Genomic DNA, 19,340 nt, shown 5'->3' with positions numbered 1-19,340 from the left:
TGGCGTCTGTCTGCTACTTGGGCTCTAGACATCTGGACTGGATGGGTGTGGGGGTGTTGGAGGGAGGGGAATCAAGGGTGGGCAGGAGTCCAGTAGGAATAGAGGGGGGCTGCACCTGAGTGGAGTTTGCACTGTGTTTTGCAAAATGTCGATTCATCTATTTTTTCCTCACATCTGACCTTGGTGTTACCTTGGGGTGGGGCTCAGCAGGGCAGGAAGTGAAGGGAGAGGCTAATTGGATTCTGAGGGGACTCGTGGACACCACTGATAGTGCTGTCCTCCAGAGGCTTACCCTTTCCATAGTGACCCAGGGTGACAGAGTTTGAGGATTGGGGTCACAGGAGGGACGGTAGGAGATGGATCAGAGAGACAGGCATTTCTTTCTTCCTTCCCTCTTTCTCTCTTTTTCTCAGTACTGGGAATTGAACTCAGGGCCTCACACAAACTAGGCAAGCATTCTACCACTGAACTATATTCCCAGCCCAAAGTTTTATTTTGAGACAGGGTCTAAGTTGCAGAGGCTGGCCACTTATAAGATTAGGCAGAAAGCAGTTGTGGAGGGAGAACATCAGCGGAAGCAACTCTGTCTAGGACGGTTCCGCAGATGCAAGGGACCTGAAACAGGACAAGAGAAAGTATGTTTGTGCACATGTGTGGATGGGTGTGGATGTGTGCATGAACTTGGGTGTAAATGTTGTGTATACATGAGTGGGTTGGTATACGCGTTTGTGCGCGTGTGTTTGTGAGTGTGTGCCTAGAGCAGTTCTTACCCTTGTAGGGGTCACTGGTCCCTCCAAGGCTTGACAAGAGCTTAGAGCCTGGGCTTGGGAAAAAACACACACTCACCAGGCACATTTTGCCTTTAGTGATGAGAACTAAGTGGGACATTCACAAGATCTCCTGAAGCCCATTTGCTCAACTCCCAAGGGTGTAAATCTAAAGTCTCAGATCTCCCCCTTAATTGCAGACTCTACAAAAGATACAGCTGAAGGCTCCAGGGGGACCTAGCAGGTGTGCTGGGGGCACTTAGTCTTGGGGGTAGCCTGGTGCCTGTCCCCTTTCCCTTTCACTGGCACAACAATTCTGCAGCCAGGACAGAGAGGCCTGGCGGGCCACTTGGACACAGGATCAGCTGTCTGGGTCATGAGAACTCCAGGCTGTGGCCCCCTTCTCTGGCTCCCAGCATCAGCAGAAAATGTCAGGCTGGCCCCGCGAGGGCTGCCTCTCTGCCCACACAGAGCGCCCTTCACTTGGCCCTGAAGTAGTCCTGTTCTCTCTTTCCCACAAACCCTAGTGCTGAGAGCAGCTAAGAAAGGGAACCCCCATTTCCTGGGCCCAAACTGAGTGCTCCAGCTCCTCTGCTTCAGGGTTTGCCAGGTCACATCCTTCCTGAGTCCCCCTCCCCATCTTTCTTCTGCTGGCGTCTGCCCTTGGGGAGTCATCCTTGAAGACCCTGGGAATAAATCCAACGATATATAAAGGGCAGGGCTGGGGATGTGGCTCAAGTGGTAGCGCGCTCGCCTGGCATGCGTGCGACCCGGGTTCGATCCTCAGCACCACATACCAACAAAGATGTTGTGTCCGCCAAGAACTAAAAATTATTAAAAATTCTCTCTCTCTCTCTCTCCTCTCTCACTCTCTCTTTAAAAAAAAAATATATATATATATATATAAAGGGCAGCCTTGGAAGAGGCTCCCTCCCTGTCCCTCTGTCCCTCCCCACTCTCTTTTCTTCCTATGTTCATGGCTTACAAACCCACACATGTTGGATAAGAAACCTTTCTTCTACGGTAGAAGTGGGGTCAATGGTGACCACTCCTGTTTTAGAGACGGTGTAGCTCAGAGAGGGGCCTGGCCTTAGCCCTCTCAGCCAAAAGCAGAAGCTTCTGGAAAGCTTTTCAAGTTCAGCTGTTCTTCCCTCCACACCAGGCTGTTCCAAATGCCAGGATGTGCCAGAAAGGGAAGCTAGGGGTCTACCCAGCCCCAGCTCCAGGCCGGCTGGGGCCAGAGGTGGTCTACCTATAGAAGGAAGATGGCAGCTGTCAGTCTCCCTCCCCCAGAGAGCCCCTGCTGGGATAGATACTGTGATCCCTTAAAAGCCATAAAATTGTCCCCTCCTCACCAAACTGGGTGCTCTGCCTTGTATTTCTTAGGAGACGCAGTTTGCCCTCTTTGACTTCCAGAAGTCCATCCCCACTGTCCTGGGGGCAGGAGTCCCTATTCTATGGGCTTCTTTTTTAAAAATTATTTTTAGTTGTAGATGGGCACGATACCTATTTTATTTTATTTTGGTACTGAGGACTGAACCCAGGGGTGCTTAACCACTGAGCCACATTCCCAGCTCTTTTTTATATTTTATTTAGAGGCAGGGTCTTGCTAAGTTGCTGAGGCTGGCTTTGAACTTGCGAGTGGCTGGGATTACAGGCATGCACCACTGCACCCATCTATGATAACTTTATTTTATTTATTTATTTTTATGTGATGCTGAGGATCGAATCCACTGCCTTACACATATAAGACAAGCACTCCCCCCACTAAGCTGTAACCCCAGATCATCTGTGGGCTTCTTTTTCTAGATCTGTGCTGGTTATGGTAGCCATTCAGCCCATGAGGCTCTTGAGAACTTAGTGCCGCATGCTGAATGCTGGATACTAGATATGCTGGGTTAGGTTAAAAAGTACTACTGCAGGGGGCTGGGGTGGTGGCTCAGTGGTAGAACGCTTGCCTAGCAGGTGTGAGGCACTGGGTTTGATCCTCAGCACCACATATAAATAAAATAAAGATATTGTGTCCACCTAAAACTAAAAAAATAAATATTTAAATAAATAAAGTTGTATCAACAACTAAAAAAATTAAAAATTTTTAAAGAGTACTACTTGAATTAATTTCTTCTTTCGTTCATTTTTTACAGATACTAGGGGCAGAACCCAGGGCCTTGCATGTACTAAGGCAAGTACTCTAGCACTAAGCTACAACCCCAACCCTTTTTATTTTTTTTATTTTGAGACAAGGTCTCACTAAATTGTCCAGATTGGCCTTGAACCTCACCCAACCTGAGTTGCTGGGATCGCAGGTGTGCTTTTTTCCACTCTACAAATGTGACTACTAGAACATCATTTAAGAGTATGTATCTTTTTTATTTTTTCCAAGAATTTAACCTTAGCTGGGCGAGGTGGCACCTACTTGTAATCCCAGAAGTTTGGGAGGCTGAAACAAGAGGATTGTGAATTCAAAGTCAGCCTCAGCAATTTAGCAATGACCTAAGCAACTCAGTGAGACCCTGTCTTTAAATGAAATATAAGAAAAGGGCTGGGGATATAGCTCAATGGTTAAGGGGTCCTGGGTTTAATACCTGGTACAAAAAAATTAATCTTTATTTTATTTATTTGTTTTTATGTGGTGCTGAGAATCAAACCTAGAGCTTCAACCCATGCTAGGCAAGCACTTTACCGCTGAGCTATAACACCAGTATCATTTTTTTGTGTGTGTGGTGCTGGGAATCAAACCCAGGGCCTCATGCATGCCTGGCAAATGCTCTACTACAGAGTCACACCCCAGCCCTCTCATTACATTTCTGTGGAACAGATCTGTGGTATGTAATAGCAGCCCTTCAGCAGCTGTATGGCAGGCTGTACTTTAATTTTTTTTTGCAATTTGGGGGATCGAACCCAGGGCCTCACACATGTTAGGCTAGTGCTCTGCCACCGAGCTATATCCCCAGCTCCATTTTGTACAATTTTATTTAAAACTGTGAGATGAGGGGAGTGGGGGTTGTTTATCATTGTCCTACAGAAAAGGAAGGTGAAACCACGAAGTTCAAATGACTGGGTCAAGGTCATGCAACCACAAAAGAGAGGAAGCCAAGGTTTTTCCTAACTCTAGATCTGAGACAGCCCAGAGAGATGCCCCCTCCTCCACATGGGTATTGACCCACCCTGGTCCCCTCCCTGCCCTTTACCCCTGCAGAAGCCACTCTTCTGTCCCCACGTGCTGGGAACCTTCCATTAAAACAGCCCGTTTTGAGACCAATGCCTCTTGATCCTCCATAGAAACCAGAGCCTGATCTCCCATTAGAAGCTGCAGCCTGTGATTTCCCCATCAAAGCTGGTGCCTTTGCCCTGCCATTAAAGGCCTGGCTCCTTTGTACCTGCTGCCACTCACACCAGTGCCCCTGGGCAAAACATGCCAAGGTACTGCTCCCTGGCACATACCCACTTCCTCTCCTACCCTTGGTGCTGCCCTCTGCCTGGGCTCCACCTCATCTGCCTCCTCCTTGGAGATGAGCATATTCAAAAAAATCACAGGACTGTTTCTTTAATTTCTCCCCCTGTCCGTCCCTGGAACGTGATAAAAATACCCAGCATTGATCTTTTTTTCTTTCCCTTCTGCCGGGATAATGTTTACCCAGGTGTCAATCAGGAGAAGAATTTGGCTTCCTAATTTCTCTTCTCCTCCCCGGGGGCCACACGTCTCCCCGCCTCACATGGACACTGAGCTGGAATCAAGGTTACTAATAATCCCCCAGCACACACAGCCACCGAGAGCACATATATTAAAGTCACATATTGATTTATATTTTCGGGTCCCTCTGCCTTTCTGCCCAGCCTCAGCCTTTCTCTCTGCCAAGGAGAAAAAAGAATTACACAGCTATATTTATCGCCAAGATGTTTAGTGTAAAGAGCATTGTGTCCAGAGGTAATTCCCACCCCACCCCACCCCACCCCCGGCCATCTTTGGGGGTATTTTTAAAAAATATTATGGCATCACCAGCCCATAAGCATTTATCTTTTTGCTGTTTGTTCTTTAAATTTTCCCTGAAGGAAGCAGTAGGAGATTTAAGGTAGATTGTCAGAAGGACTTCCTGAGTTGATAAATGGTGAGTTGCTAGGCCCAAAGACATTTTGCCAGCAGAGATAATCCTCTGCAGACGGGGCATAGTGGGTTAGAAGTGTGTGTGTGTGGAAGGCAGGACAATGCATTCAGTAGCCTCCAGAAGTCACCCGCCTGTCCAAATAGCACTTCATGCTTAGTGGCTTATGGCCTTGTAGTCCCATTTCACAATTAGGAAAATTGAGGCTGGGGAGTGAGTTTGCTTCTCAGTGCAGCTCTGGGTTTCATGTCAGCCATGCTTATTCACCCAAACTCCAGGTGTGATGGGAAAAGAACTGTCCTCTAGTTGTGGCTGACTTCTTCATCGCGCTGACTCCTGGCTGAGGAGCCGGTGCAGGGAGGCAAGGATCCTGACCAGGGTAACACCTGTGGGAGTGGAGGACGAGGATGGAGAGCCTTCTTCCATAAGGAAGGGCTCTCCCAGCCTTCCCCCACACCTCTCCTCCCACCCAGAGCCCCTGTCACTCTGTCTGCCTGAATGGCCTTTAAAAATGCCAAATTATTTGACTCCAGTTGAGGAGGGGGAGCCTTGGAATGGCCGGGTGTTGAGTATAGGAAGAGGAGCAAACGCACAAACCTGGCACCGGCTCCCTCTGGCCTACTGGTGAGTCCTTCCTTCTTGTCTTGCACATCCTCTCTTTTCCTCCTCACATATGATCTGAGAGACCGAGGACGTTGGCCCATTTCACACACCGGGACACTGAGGCTAAAGGACTTGACCAGGGTCCTGTAGCTGGAAAAAGACAAAGCCTCGCTACAGCCCAGCTGTCGTGACTCCGGGGCGGTAGGTAGGCGTGGCCTTGGGGTGTTCCGCACAGTGTGGCTTAGGAGCCTCTGTCCACCGTCCTCAGCTTGGGCTCCTTTCCTGAATGCAGCCTTGGGCTCACCTTCAAGCCCAGCTTCTTCCAGTACTGGAGAGCTAGCTTCTCCATGCATCTGGGCTGGGTCACAACTATTCCGGAAGGAGCCCAATTGGCCCCTGCCAGAGACTCCAGGGGGCTGCCTGCCCCCTGCCTCCTCTTAACATTTCAGCCACTCGACTGAACTGCCTCCCTCAGTGTCCCTTCCTTCATTCTAGAGGCTATCTTGCCCCTCCCCCTGCATGACTGAGAACTAATAGCCGTGGAAAGCCTCCATGTGCCAGTTCCCGTGCTGTCCCTCCATGTCGTCGACCCCACAAAGTTGGGCCCCAAATTACAGATGAGGAAACCCAGGCTGACAGAGCATGAATGACTTCCCCAAGGTCACCTAGTGGGTTAGAGGAGTTGCTAGGATTGGGGGCTAGGGACCCAAAGTCCTTTCTTTGGAACTCACTGCTACTCTCGGGTTGTCCCCATCAGTCAGGCCCGGTGGAGGCGGGGGCCCAGACCGCGCAGGGCTCGGTGGGAATCAGAAACAAGGACCCTCCCGGGGAACTTTTCCCATTGAAAATCTGTTCCCTCGCGGCCACGGGTGATGTATGGCTGGAGCTGATGAGAAACGTGCGCTGGAATGGAGGCGGGCGGCGCGGGCTGCCCGGGCGCGGGCAGCGCGGCATTGAGATTCTGCAGGGCGCGGGGGGCGGCGCAGGCCCTGACACGGGCCGGGTAATTGATCTGGAGGTGCCAATTTGCAGCAACTAAATATTTGGTTTCTGCTTCTGCCTGCTCCACGCTCTGCTCAAACAAACTTCAATTAAAAGCGAAAAGCGAGGGGTGGGTAGGCGGCGTGCCCGGGTCCCTGCGGCCCGATCGATGGCACCGAGCCTGCGGGCTGCAGAGCGCCGCGAGCCGGGCGGGGGACACCGCGGACTAGGGCAGGGAGGGCGCCCTCTTCCGGATCGCCGAGCACCGGGCTCCTGGCCTGCTAGAGGCTATGGCGAGGGAGGGACAGCGGAGGCGGCATTAGAGTCCCGGCGCAGGAGCTTAATCTCAGCTCGCCGGAGCGGACAACCGCCCACCGTGTGCCATGCGATGGACACAAATAGAGGCAGTTCGGACACTTCCTCCCCGCCTGTCTGAACCTGTGAACTGGGGCAGAGACCCGGAGAAAGAGAGGTCCCGGAGCACTGGCCTTGCTGCTCCCCGCCCCACCCAGGTTCACCGCAGCAAAGGAACTTTGAACAATCCTTCAGCATCTCTCCTTTCAGGTCGATCCATATGTCTACCACTAACTTGGCCAAAGAGCTAGAAGTGAATTCAACCCAGGCCCCAGCCCGGAGGGATTCCAAGAGGGTTTGGAATTGGAGAAAGAGCAGTGAGATCCTGGGGAATTGGGGAAGGTACCTGGGTTGGTGGCTATACAGACTGGAGCAGAGGAAGTCACTGGATCCCAGAAGTCTCCTTTTGGGCTTGTAAACTGCAACAATAGTCAATCATTGGGTGGAATTAGTCCTAGGTAATTTTCTGTTCCTCAAAGATCTTCCAGTACTTTGAAGGAAACACCCAGGAGCAGGGGAGAGAGCTCCTCTTTGAGCTGGGGAGCTGGGTCTGCTGGTTGGGCAGGCAGTTTGGAAGAGGGCCTAAAACAGTTGGGGAGAGACATGATGAGGGGTAGGGGTGGAGTAGGCAAACAAGCCTTCAAGTGGGCACAGAAGGTGGGATAGATAGGGGGCAGAGGGGACTTTAACCTGAGAGCCAGAGGTGGAAATTAAAGAGCTGGGAAGCTAAGTGAAGAGTACTGTCTGACCCCCGCCCCCAACTTCTGCAGCCTGCCTTCTGGAGTGGAAGGGAAGCTGGGGTGAAAAACTCACCCTTTCCTCAAGCCAGGCTGCTGCTAGTCCTCTCAGCTGCAGGCTGGGCCCCTTTCCTCCCCAATTCCCCCTTCCCTTGGGATACCCTTGGCCAGGGCCTGCTGTGGAAGTACAGGTCTTGCCTGTGTGGCTCTAGCTTCAGGCCCCCAGATAGCCCTACAGGGCTCCCCTGGGTGAGGCCTGGGTGCCATCCCCATTTCCACCCCCACTCCTTGGGGTTCTAGAGGAGGTTGGTCTCACCATCCCCCCATCCTATCCTCTTCAGCTCCAAGCAAATGCCTTCCCTCCAGGACCCTCTTCATCCGCCCTCAGCCCCCAGCTCTCTTTGTGGCTTGGGGCATCAATCTCCCCATCACAGGGAAGCTGGATCCAGAGCTTTGAGTGAGGCTGAGGAAGAGCCCCAGGCCAGTCTGTCCCCAGGAGCCTTCCCATCCATCCTCTCCTGCCCTGGGGGCTGCAGCACTCCCTGCTTTCTGCCAGGAGCCCCTTCCCAGCCTGCTAGCTGGGCGACTGCTCCTTCAGTCCCTCCCTCCCTCTCCCGAAGCGCTGAGCTGTGGAGCAGAATGATTTCCTGTAATTGGCCAGCAATCCGGCCGCCCGACTTGTTCTATCGACATGCTGGTTAGCTGGAAATTGTATTGGAATCTGAGCGATGGGGAGGGGAGGGAAGGTGGGGGCAAAGAGAAGCAGCTTTGGGACCCAGCTGGGTGCAGCCTCAGCTCTACTGGGAAGACAGAGGAGTCACAACCAGCCATGACTCCTCTTTCCTGGAACAAGCAGGAAAGCAACCCATGGCACCACATCACCTCTTCCACTTCTAACCCTCTCCAGACATTTCCAGGGGTCTCCTCTGCCGGCTCCCATGTGCCCCCATGGCCTGGGGTTATCACTGCCACCCTATTCCCTCTCCTGCCCCGAGACTCTTTTTCAGTGACCTCAAATGCTTTTGTGAGGACAAGGGGTGCTCAGCAGACACGATTCCTCTCCCATCCCATTTCTAATCATGAAAGCTGATCATGGAGAGTCCCAAATCTTTCCTTGCCCCTCCCATCCCCCTAAGGAAACAGAACAGAGCTGAAGAAAGATCGTCAATAACTACTAAAGACCAAGGAATCAGTGCAGTGGCACAGGTCTAATCCCACCAACTTGGGAGGATGGGCTGGAGGATAGCAAGTTGGAGGCCAGCCCGCACAATTTAGCAAGCCCCTGTCTCAAAATAATACATAAATAAAGAGCTGGGGGAAGTAGTTCAGTGGTTGAGTTCTCCTGGTTTCAATCACCAGTATCACGCAAAAAAATAATTTTTTTTAAAGGGCTGAGAGTGTAACTCAGTGTTAGAGTGCTTGCTCAGCGCGGGTGAGGCCCTGTGTTCAATCCCCCATGCCAAAGAACAAAAATCGCCACTACCAAGGTGTAATTGACCCGGGCAGTGAAAGTAGCGGGAGGGGCACCATGCTGGAGTTGAGCAGCTTCGCGTTACTCTCGTGGGTTACTTCAACCCAAGCTTGGGACCTCTGTAAAATCCTGGCCCTGCCTCCCTCACTCCCTTGCAGACTTCAGACTTGAGATAACCGCGTGAAGGTGCTTTGAAAACTGTAAAACTACAAATTTCTCTTGGGCCAGCCCGGCCTGCGGACAAGAATGGTTTTAAGGGCCTGCCCGTGCTGCCCTGCCCTTCATCGGTCCAAGGGGCGGGTGAGCCTGCAGTCCTTGCAGGCGTCCTTGTTGCTCCGCCCGGGTGTTGAGTGAAGCTGGGGAATGGGAAAAAGGCCCCGGGCACATAGCTGCGGGTAGGGGATAGAGCCACGTCCCTTCGTCCCCGACACATCAGGAGAGCACGCAGGGTATCGGAGACCGTAGCCTCGGCGCTCAGGAGCAGGCAATTCTCCCGCGCCTCGGCGTCCACGCGCAGCGTGGTGCCCGCCACCATCCCGAGGGAAAGTTAGGATGCGCTCCGCGAGCGCGCGCCGCCTGGGCTGGGTTCCAATCCCGGAGTGTGCTGCCACCTGCCGGCCGCAGGGGAGGCCGCTCCCTTCGGCGCGGGGCTGGGCTTTGGCTGTTTGCACAAGTGGCCTCTAGCTGAAGTCTGACTTCTAAGGCTGCCTTCCACCAGCCTGGGACAGGGAGACAGACAAGGAGTAAGGAGAAGCAGAGCAGAGGTACGACCAGGGCCAGCATTTACAGCTTCTCCACACCTTCCAGCCTGCCCCACCTCTGAGTTCTACATCAAACTCCGCAGGCTGGGCCAGGGAAGTGAATTATTTGGAATTTTACAGTAACCAAAGGTTTTTCACTGTCAACCTTTTGTTATGTCATATAAAAGCCTGCCTTTATAAATCTAAGGCAGGAGGTCAAATAGCAAGTAGAGAGCTGGGTCAAAATCCCAGGTGGGGGATTTTGAGAAGCTTCGTGTTACTCTTGTTGGTTACTTCAACCCAAGCTCTGGACCTCTGGTGCCTGGGGTTGTGGCTCAGCAGTAAAGCACTTGCCTAGTATGTGCAAGGCCCTGGGTTCCAATTATAAATAATTAAAATAAAAGTATCATGTCCAACCTACAACTAAAAAAATAAATATTAAAAAAAAATCCCCAGGTCTCCTTATCCTCCTAAGAAGGGGGCAGAGTATGGAGTCTGGCTGGTCACCCCAAGTTGAACCCCTCAACCAGAAGGCCTGGAGTAAATACAAATGAATGTCAGCTACAGACTAGACACATGCAGTAGTGTTTACAGACATCCATTACGTCAATTAAGTCATTTTCTTCTTTTTGGTACCAGGGATTGAACCCAGGAGCATGTAACCACTGGGCCACATCCCTTGCCACTTTTGGAGCAGTCTTGCCAAGTTGCTGAGGCTGGCTTTGAACTCGAGATCCTCCTGTTTCAGCCTCCTGTTGCTGGGATTACAAGTACGTGTACCACCACACCCAGCCATCAAATCATTTTCTTAATTACTGGGCTAACAGCATCATGAAAGTCCATATCCCCCCTCCCCACCCCCAGGTCCTGCCAGGCCCTATCAAACTGGGGAAGCAGCAGGTTTTGCCACTTCCAAGCCCAGTCGTTCTTTGCTCCTTGGGAATTTGCAGTGAGTTAATGAGCTGGTCTCTGAGGTCTGAGCAGCTCTAGGAAAGAGGCATCAACTATGGCCACAACTGTACCACATTAGTCACTTATTTCTGGCCTTAAGAGGCTGCTAGTGCTGGATTCGCACATATCAGCAGATCTGTGGGTGCTGGTAGTGAAGGCTAGTGTCTTGTTTTTTAATTTTGGCAACGCTGGGGATTGAACCCAGGGCCTCACACATGGTAGGCAAGTGCTTTACCATTTTATTTTGAGGCAGGGTCTCGTTAAGTTGCCTACACTGGTCTCAAACTTGCAATTCTCTGCCTCAGCCTCCTAAAATCACTGGGATTACAGATCAGTTGAGGTGGTGGCTATGAGTGTGTGTAATGCTGCCCAAGCACCCCAACCCACCTTTCACAAAGGTACAGTGGGCTTGGCATAAGTCCTCCCAGCACCCAGGTTTCCATGTGGGAAGAAGCCAAGTGGAACCCCAAATGGTATCCACCAGATTTGGACACCTTAGTTAGTTCAAGGTATTTCAAATCAACATACTTTATTGAGCACCATTGGCGAGCCAGCTCTGCACTAGGAAAACAGGTATGAAGGAGACGGACCCTGCCCACAAGAGGCGTACAGTCTAGAAGAAACCAACCAACTTTTGGTTGATTACTATGCCAATGATTAAGGAAAAACACAAGAGGGTGGTATCCCAGAGCACCTAACCCAGCCTGGGGCTTGGTGTCTGAGCTGTTAGCCAGCTGTAGTGGGGAAAAAAATATTCCAGGCCAGGCAGCACCTGGAGAAAGGCACAGAGGTGAGAAACAGCGTGGTGGCTGTGGAGTACCAAGGGTTCAGGGCTAGGAGGCTTAGTGGTAGGAGGCAGTGAGCAAGGGATGATGAACACTGGAAGAACCTACTAAGCGGAGTCTCCCAGAACTTCTGCTTCTGCCTAGTTACTCATTACCCATGAGTGAAGCCTCACTTTAACCTAGGGGAGAACCCTGTTTGAAGATGGAAGGCTGAAGGCATCCCCATGGTCTCAACCAAGTATTGGCTTTGATGGGGCAGGTGTTCAGAGAAGGTTCAAGCTCAGGGATTCCTTGGCCTCCCAGCTGTAAACACTGGTGAGGGCCACAAAACACTGCTCCCACTCCTGCCCACAGGAGTCCATACCAATGTAACTGATGCTTTTTGCCATCACAGACATTGTTCTGTAGTGTTCTATAGGTGCTGCCAGGGGAGGGAGGGGCACTGGGGAGGTTGGGAAGGTGTACCTATTGACAATAGATTACTTCTCAGCCTCAGAAAGAATACACTATAAAGAAAGGTTGGCCCAGAGCAGTGGTCCAGCCAAGATTCATAGTGTGTCTGTGTGTGTGTGTATCTGTATGTGTGTGTGTGTTGTGTATGTGTGGTGCATGTGTGTATGTTGAAGAAGCTGGAGGAAGACAGAAGGTGGTACCTAGCTTTGGTCTCCAAGGAGACAAAGGTCTGGGGCTTCCTGCTTTGGTTTGCCCACCTAGGGGGAAGGTAGAAGGTAGCGGGTAAACAGGTAGAGGAGGCTGGCAATTCCAGCCAGACCTGTGAGGACCCCGAGCCTTAGTGGCAGGTACTCCAGGGAGCGCTCCAGTTGAGCATGCAAGAGGATGACCTGGCGTTTGGTGATGCTCCACTCGCCCGAGTTGTCTAGAACGTGGTCAGCCATGCGGGCCTTGTCCTTCAGGGGCAGCTGGGCCTTGATGCGGGCCTCTGCATCCTCCCGGTTCAGGTTGTTCCTCTTCATCAGCCGTGCCAGTTGTGTGTCTCGATCACTAAGGACAGGGCAAAAGGGCACTATAGGCCCCAGCCTCCCTCTTGCCAGCAAGGTATAAGGGTGGGCAGGGGTCTGGGGATGGGATCTTTCCTTGAATCCTATGCTGCTCTGGGATACTAAGGGTCCCATAACCAGGGAGAGAGGCCCGGAAGCTCATTAGCTTCTTCCCCCTCACCCCACTCTTGGTAAGGGCCATATAACTTTGTGGGCCACCTAAGCCCCTTAATATCAAAAAGGAGGGGCAGCTGTTTTCTGCCATCTGGGGTCTCTCTGCTTTGCCACTAGGCCTTAGAGTCCCCAGATGTAAGATAGGAGAATTTAATCACCTGGGATCAGCTATATCCTGGATCTCTGGATGGATGACCTTTGCTGAAATGCCTGTGCTCACAAGCTGAACACTTCTGGCAGGTCCCCTGGGGACCCAGGTCTGCATTATCAAAACTAGCTTCCTGGGACACTGAAAAAGACTCCTTTCCTTGCCTCCACACCCCTATGCCTGTGCATTTAAAGCAAAGACTGTGCTGAGATGGTAGCTGCTATGCTTGATGCCACTGATGAAGGACAGGTGAGTCCCTTCAAAGAGTAAAGAGGGCTCAAAACTTGAGCCCTCTCAGACTTAGAATAGGACCAATCACTGTGGATCAAGCTAACCAATACTGTTCTCAATTCCAAGAAAAATTCTAAAGGGACTGAACCCAGGAGTGCTCTAACAGTGAGCTACACCCCCAGCCTTTTGGTTTTTATTTTGAGATGGGCTTTTGCTAAGTTGCCCATACTGGCCCTGAACTTGTGATCCTCCTGACTCAGCCTCCCAAGTCACTGAGATCACAGACATGTGCCAGTGGGCTTGGCCAAAGAATTCCTCTTACCCACCCTGATATGGTCATCAGGTCCTTTCTCAGTAAACTCCCTCTCCTGTCTTCTGCTAAACAGGATCCATGCCGCTTGTCTGGTTGTGGTCAGTGTCCCCTGGAACACCTCAGCTCTATAAGTTACCTCAGCCCCACAATGAGAACAAGAGGGGAAGAGGCTGCAGTACCTGTTTGTGACCATCGTTTCTCAGATTGTAACAGGCATGAATTTTCCCAGCTATGAAATGAAATGGGATCTCATCACTCCAGTTTAGTCCCTTCTCTGAGACCCTAAGAACAAGGTCACCCTCCCTGAAAATGAACTTCCTTCCTCATGGGAGTACAGTGTACTGCTGAGGTCTTGGAGCTGCTTCCTGTCTGGCTAAGAACAGGACTATATTCACCCTTAGTCAGGAATGCACATGTCTGTGACTGGGGATCCAAGTGAGAATGAAGGTGGCTTGAAGCTGAGTGGAAATCCTTCAGAAGGTATGGCCCAGCCCAAAGGACCCCCTCCCAGATGTGAAGGCATTACCCTCTCACAGCCCTTCCTGGGGCTGATAAATAGGACCATTATAGTTAGTTTAAGGCTTAGGTATTTATGACTTTGGTATTCTTACCCAAACACTTATTCCATAAATTGTCAAATTCCTCAAATACATGAATAATCATATTAGAGTATAAGCACTCTGGAAATCTCCCACATTATTTCAAATTTATCCAGACATAGTTCACCAAGTAAAGCATAGATCAATCTGGTGAAAAGCAAATAATCACTTGTCTCTTTGGCTTCTCTTGAGAGCTGTACACCCTCATGTGCTATAGGTGGGACATGAGACTACCAGGAATCTACCTGCAAGTGGGGCTGAAAAGTTCCCCTAGAGAGCAGGCAGAATCAACATAATCCTACTCATCCACCAGAAGTTGCAACTATTTATCATTGCTCTTAGCAAACAGGCCAACCTCAAAGATGCTTGTCTTTGAGAGAAGGTGGCAAGGGCAGATATGGAGTCATCTGGAGGCTGCAGAAACAACTGACTCCTATTTTTCATTTTCTCACCTACACTAAGATCTAAGTGTGTGTGTGTGTGTGTGTGTGTGTGTGTGTGTGTGTGTGTGTATTTTACCCCCAGGTATAAAGTTCCAATTGCATTATTAAGGCAAAGAAAATCCCAGGACTTCATGGGGCCCACCTTGCCTCAGTTGAGTCTTTCACAAACAGGAAACAAAGAACAAAGACAGATTCCAGATTTACATGCAGAGGCCTAACCCACTGGGAGAGCTCAGAGGATGCCTGAGTCCCCCACCTGGCTCAAGGAATTCAGACTGAGCTTTAAGTGACAGCCACAGGAGAGGTGCCAGAGAGGGCAGGGTGGTTCCCAGGGCACTGAGCATTTCAGGCCCCACCTCCAGTGTGCAAGCAGCCTCCCACACATTGATCTCTTGGGAGCCACCTGTGCCCAAAATACTTGCAGAGCCAAGTGCTCACCTATGTGCTGCTATATTTATGGGTGGCATTCAAAAAGTTTCTGGGAAGCAGAGACACCCCACAGCCTCTCTACTCTCTTACCCCTCAGGGACTGTGTGACTCATTCTCCCTGACAGTTTGATTCTTCTGTTTGCCAAACCTGGATTCTGGTTTGCTTCTTGTCCTGGAAGATTCTGAAAACAAAGCTCCTTATTCAGCTGGGCTCTGACAGCTCTCTCCAGTTTTCTGTTCATAGTGTCACCAATGAGCAGCCCCTCGAAAAGTTTTGTAACTGTTTCCTTTAATTTCTCTTCTAATAATTAAAAAATATACACCCTTGTCCTGACCATCTCATGCTGAAAGGTAAAGTGAATGAAGGGGCAAATGTGGTTTGGAAACTTGAGAGGTGCTCCACGAGGAAGAAGGGAGTCAGTGGTAGCCAAGGGCAAGGCCTACCATCTGGGCTGAAGTGCCTCCAATGGCCAGCAGGGGGAGTCCTTCCCAAGCACTAGGGTTTGGGGGCCTATCACTTCCCATACCTGCCCCAGATATATCTGGGTCATTCACAGAAGTTGGTTTCTATAGGCTCAGAGCACTGCTGCCCGAACCCTTCGTGTGTCCTGGCTATCCCCAGAGGGAGAAGAAAAAGTGATGTGGGCTATTTCCCAAATACACACCTTAACCCAGGGGCCTTCCTTTCCCACCTGTCAGGCCGGGCCAGGTAACATCATATCACATACTCACCAGTACACTACCACTGTGTGCTTCATGTACTTGAGCAGCTTCTTGGTCTCAAACAGCAGAGGGATATCCAGAATCACATAGCGGTATCCTGGGGAGAGGTGGGAAAGCCTACAAGTTCAATTCTGCAAGCACTCACAGAGGACTGCTTACATGACTGGCCCCACTATCTACAGCACCCTGGCGGAGAGGAGGCCTTCCAAGGCAGACATACTCTGAACAGCAGCCAGTTCAATGCCATGCAGAGCAGACTGCTACAAAAAATCATTTCTAGCTGCTTGATAAGGGAAGACCTTGAAGAAGGGCTGGCATTTGTTCTGGCCTTGGAAAGTAGGGATGATTGCTGATACTTGAAATGAGAAGGAAGAGGTGGGGAGTCACATACAGAGCTCCTGTGTGGCCAAAATGGAAGCTTTAAGCAGAGCAGAGGGGGGCTGCAGGTGGTCAGCATAAGCACAGAGGGTTTAGTTCACCTTGATCTTGAACCCTAAGAGGTGCTATTTTTGAGTAGGGACAGGACACAGCCAGAGTTGCAGGAGGCTGGGGAGAGTTTCCAGGAGCATCTGAGCTCTTTCTGCCTTACTTCATCTTACCTTTGCTCAAAACAAAACAAACAAACAAAAAAACCAACAACCCACAAACAAAAACAAACCAAAAAACCCCAAAGGTTAGGTTCTTCTCCAGGATCCAGGTCTAGGCCTGGCCCTCTGCTGCTAAGGGTCTTGTGGCTAACTCTATGAAAGACCCACAGAGGGGTGGCAGCAACAGCCCAAAAGGAAAGAGGTCAGAGGCAGTGGGCATGGTGATGACTAATGGCACCCAATCATTCAATGGAGAAAAGGCGCTGTTGGCTTTCCCATCACAAGCCAAAGCCAGTCAGGGTGCTCCCTCACCTACTATGAGTGATATCTGCCCAGAAAAATTGATGACATGCTTATTTCTTTATACCAGTCATCCTTGTGTGGGTGTACAGAAGTGGGAGGGGTGGGGAGCAGTCAGGATAAGGGACAGAGACTCCTAGCCAAGATGGTGTTTCACAGAACCGGACACCATCAAACCAATTTTAGGACTGTTGTGGGAAATGAGCCCTCAATATGATGCAGGGAGTGCTGTTGGGTTCCCAAGACCTGCTGCCCAAGAAGCATAAGAGAAGCCTGAGGGCTGGGGATGTGGCTCAAGTGGTAGCGCGCTCGCCTGGCATGCATGCGGCCTGGGTTCGATCCTCAGCACCACACACCAACAAAGATGTTGTGTCCGCCAAGAACTAAAAAATAAATATTAAAAATTCTCTCTCTCTCTCCTCTCTCACTCTCTCTTAAAAAAAAAAAAAAAAAAAAGAGAAGCCTGAAGTTAAGACAGAGGTTGGAGCAAGGGCTCTGCTGACACACCCTGGTTTGTAGTCCCCCACATCATGTGACTCTGTTAAGACAAACCTCATCTGTGTAATCATTGAAAGAAATACCTGCTTTTCAGGATGATGGTAAAGATTAAAAAAGAATTTTGAATGCATGTAAACCACCTCGCCCCTCACTAAGTACCCCATACATGATGGGTATTATTGCTATTGTTCCTCAGAGGAGGGAGGAAAGCAGTGCAGATTCCCCACCCTGCCCGCCAACTCACTCTTCCCAGCTCAGAGCAGGAGAAAAGACCAGATCCTCTCTGGGCCGCTTATCTCCTTTTCCTGCTCTGCTCCCACTGCTTCTTCTCCCCACACTATCCTTTCTCCTGAGTCCCTCTCGGGAGGTGGTGGCCAGCTCTTTGGTTCACCAGCAAAGGGCTATTCAGCTGTCACATCCCTCCTGCTTGATAAGCCCTGCAAACTATCCTGACTCTATTAAGACATCCGTCTGCCTACATAGAGACCTCCCCAACAGCTGGTGATCTTATCTGACGTTTGATTATACCAACTCTGACAGTTGTATTTGTTCTACTCATCAGGGAAAAACTGGGACTGTGGAAGCCACAGCTGTCGTCCCCATTTTTCACCTTATCGAGCTGAAAAGAGCTTTCTGGCTTTTATTAAAGTGGTGGTGGTTGGGGAGGCGGGGAGGCGGGGAGGCTGGGTGGATGACACAGTGGGAGAGCTCTGGAGCGGGTGACATTATCCGATGCTTAATTTTGGAAGGGGAGAGCCACTCGCGCCTCACAGCCCTGCAGATGTACTTGTAACTGGCCTGGGAGCAAATACAAAGGGCAGGAATGAAAGGCAGAAGGCTTGCTCTTGGGTAGGGCTAGGAGGGGACAACACAGACACAGAAGACAGAATCCAGAGACTTTTCTTGAGTGAGGAGGAAAGGAGGAGGCCTGTGGCAAGGGGCTACTGGGATGGATAGCGTGAGGTGATCTCGCAGGGCGGATGCCCAGAGACAGGTCAATCCCTGGACTGCAGGGAGTGGCAGGGTGGTAGCATGCATATCTGTCTCCCCTCTTTCTCTGGAGGGAGGTACTAGTCAACGGGGACTGGGGGAGGGGGAAGTCTCCCACTCATACCTAAGAACTTGAGGTGACAGTCTAAAAGCCTTCCCTGTACTCCCTCGGAAGTAGTCTCATCATCACTGACAGGAGGCAGGCAGCCAGGTCCAGGCTAGGGGTCATATATTCCAAAGGCTGGTACAAAATGCTCCAGGGCCCCAGGCCAGTCTTTCTATCCTCGTACCTGTCCTGGACTCCAACCTGGACAGTAAGAGTCAGGATGCCCAACACTATCCAGAAAAACAGGGCTTGAACCAGGGTACAAGCCTTGGCAGGTTCTTATCAACTGACCACAGACCCCTCCTTTTCAAATTCTCTCTTCCTTTCAGTTGTGGCACATTCCTGGCTGTCCCTGCACCTGCTAGCCTAACTCTGAGAGGTCCTATTCCCAGAGGATGATCCTTTATTTGGAACCCCTCCGGCCCTCACCCAGGTCATCTTGGGTCTTCCTATTTCCAGTCTATACATTTTCCCAAGTAGCCAGCACCATCACCAAAACTGACTCTGACTACAGTTTATACTGTGTAATGACATCACTAACAGGGACATTCAATCTTCCAGTGTTTTCAAGGCTGGCATGATCTGCACTGTGCAGATGAGGAAACAGGCTGAGGAACTGGACCACTTGACAAAGTCACACAGCTACAAACAGTCAGGGTCAGAACTTGACTTCAGGTCTGTGACTCCAATACTCGTCAACTATCATTATTTCTGTCCCTACTAGAAAAATCAACTTACTTCCTGGGAATCATGGCTCAAAAGCCTCATGTGTCTCTTCTCATTAAACTGTCAACTTCCTTAAGAGTTGAGGGAAATGTGCTTCTTTCCTCTGGGGCTGGCACAGGTCTCTGCATGGAGGGGGATTGCCAATAAGCAATGTGAACTCATTGACCTAGCTAACCAGCTCCCCCTTCCCACCTCAGGCCCAGGCTCTCACCACGAAGGAAGTACTTGAAAGTCTCCTTCATCATTTCCTTACGGATCTCAGGATGGGTGATGGTATTGAGTAAATGTCGCCGGTCAGGTTGGTTGAAGATCAGGTCCCCCAGGACCTTGCGATTGATATCGCCATTCTCTAGTAAGACCTCAGTGCCAAAGGCCTCCACAATGCGCCGGTGTGCAGGATATCCTGGCTGGACGACTACAGCATAAAGAGGAGACTGAGTCAACTCTACGGAACCTCCAACAAGTCAGAGGACCCCAAGTGACCAGAGGAAAAATAATGAGGGAACCCAAGGGTATTTCTTTTAGTTGAAGCAAAAACAAAATAAGGAAGAGAAAAGCAATTGAAGCTAACAGCACAGTGCAC

The 19,340-nt window shown here is 50.7% G+C and overlaps 1 protein-coding gene across 6 annotated transcripts in view; it reads right to left on the bottom strand.

Annotated features, from left to right (window-relative positions):
• Positions 1 to 11,219: 11,219 nt before the first annotated feature.
• Dcakd (dephospho-CoA kinase domain containing) overlaps positions 11,220 to 19,340 on the bottom strand; it is a 28,048-nt gene continuing 19,927 nt past the window's right edge. For all 6 annotated transcript variants that reach the window (XM_040268681.2, XM_040268682.2, XM_005328135.5 and 3 more), the window contains exons 3-5: positions 18,969 to 19,172; positions 15,560 to 15,647; positions 11,220 to 12,494 (exon numbers count right to left, since the gene is read on the bottom strand). In XM_040268681.2, coding sequence (XP_040124615.1) covers positions 12,203 to 12,494; positions 15,560 to 15,647; positions 18,969 to 19,172 — 584 coding nt within the window. In that variant the 3' untranslated portion in view covers positions 11,220 to 12,202. The remainder of the gene's footprint in view (positions 12,495 to 15,559; positions 15,648 to 18,968; positions 19,173 to 19,340) is intronic.

This window comes from Ictidomys tridecemlineatus, chromosome 3 (genome assembly GCF_052094955.1).
Source record: "Ictidomys tridecemlineatus isolate mIctTri1 chromosome 3, mIctTri1.hap1, whole genome shotgun sequence".
Lineage (NCBI taxonomy): Eukaryota > Metazoa > Chordata > Mammalia > Rodentia > Sciuridae > Ictidomys > Ictidomys tridecemlineatus.
The sequence above is the reverse complement of the archived record's forward strand: the minus strand, read 5'-3'. Positions and strand labels throughout refer to the sequence as shown.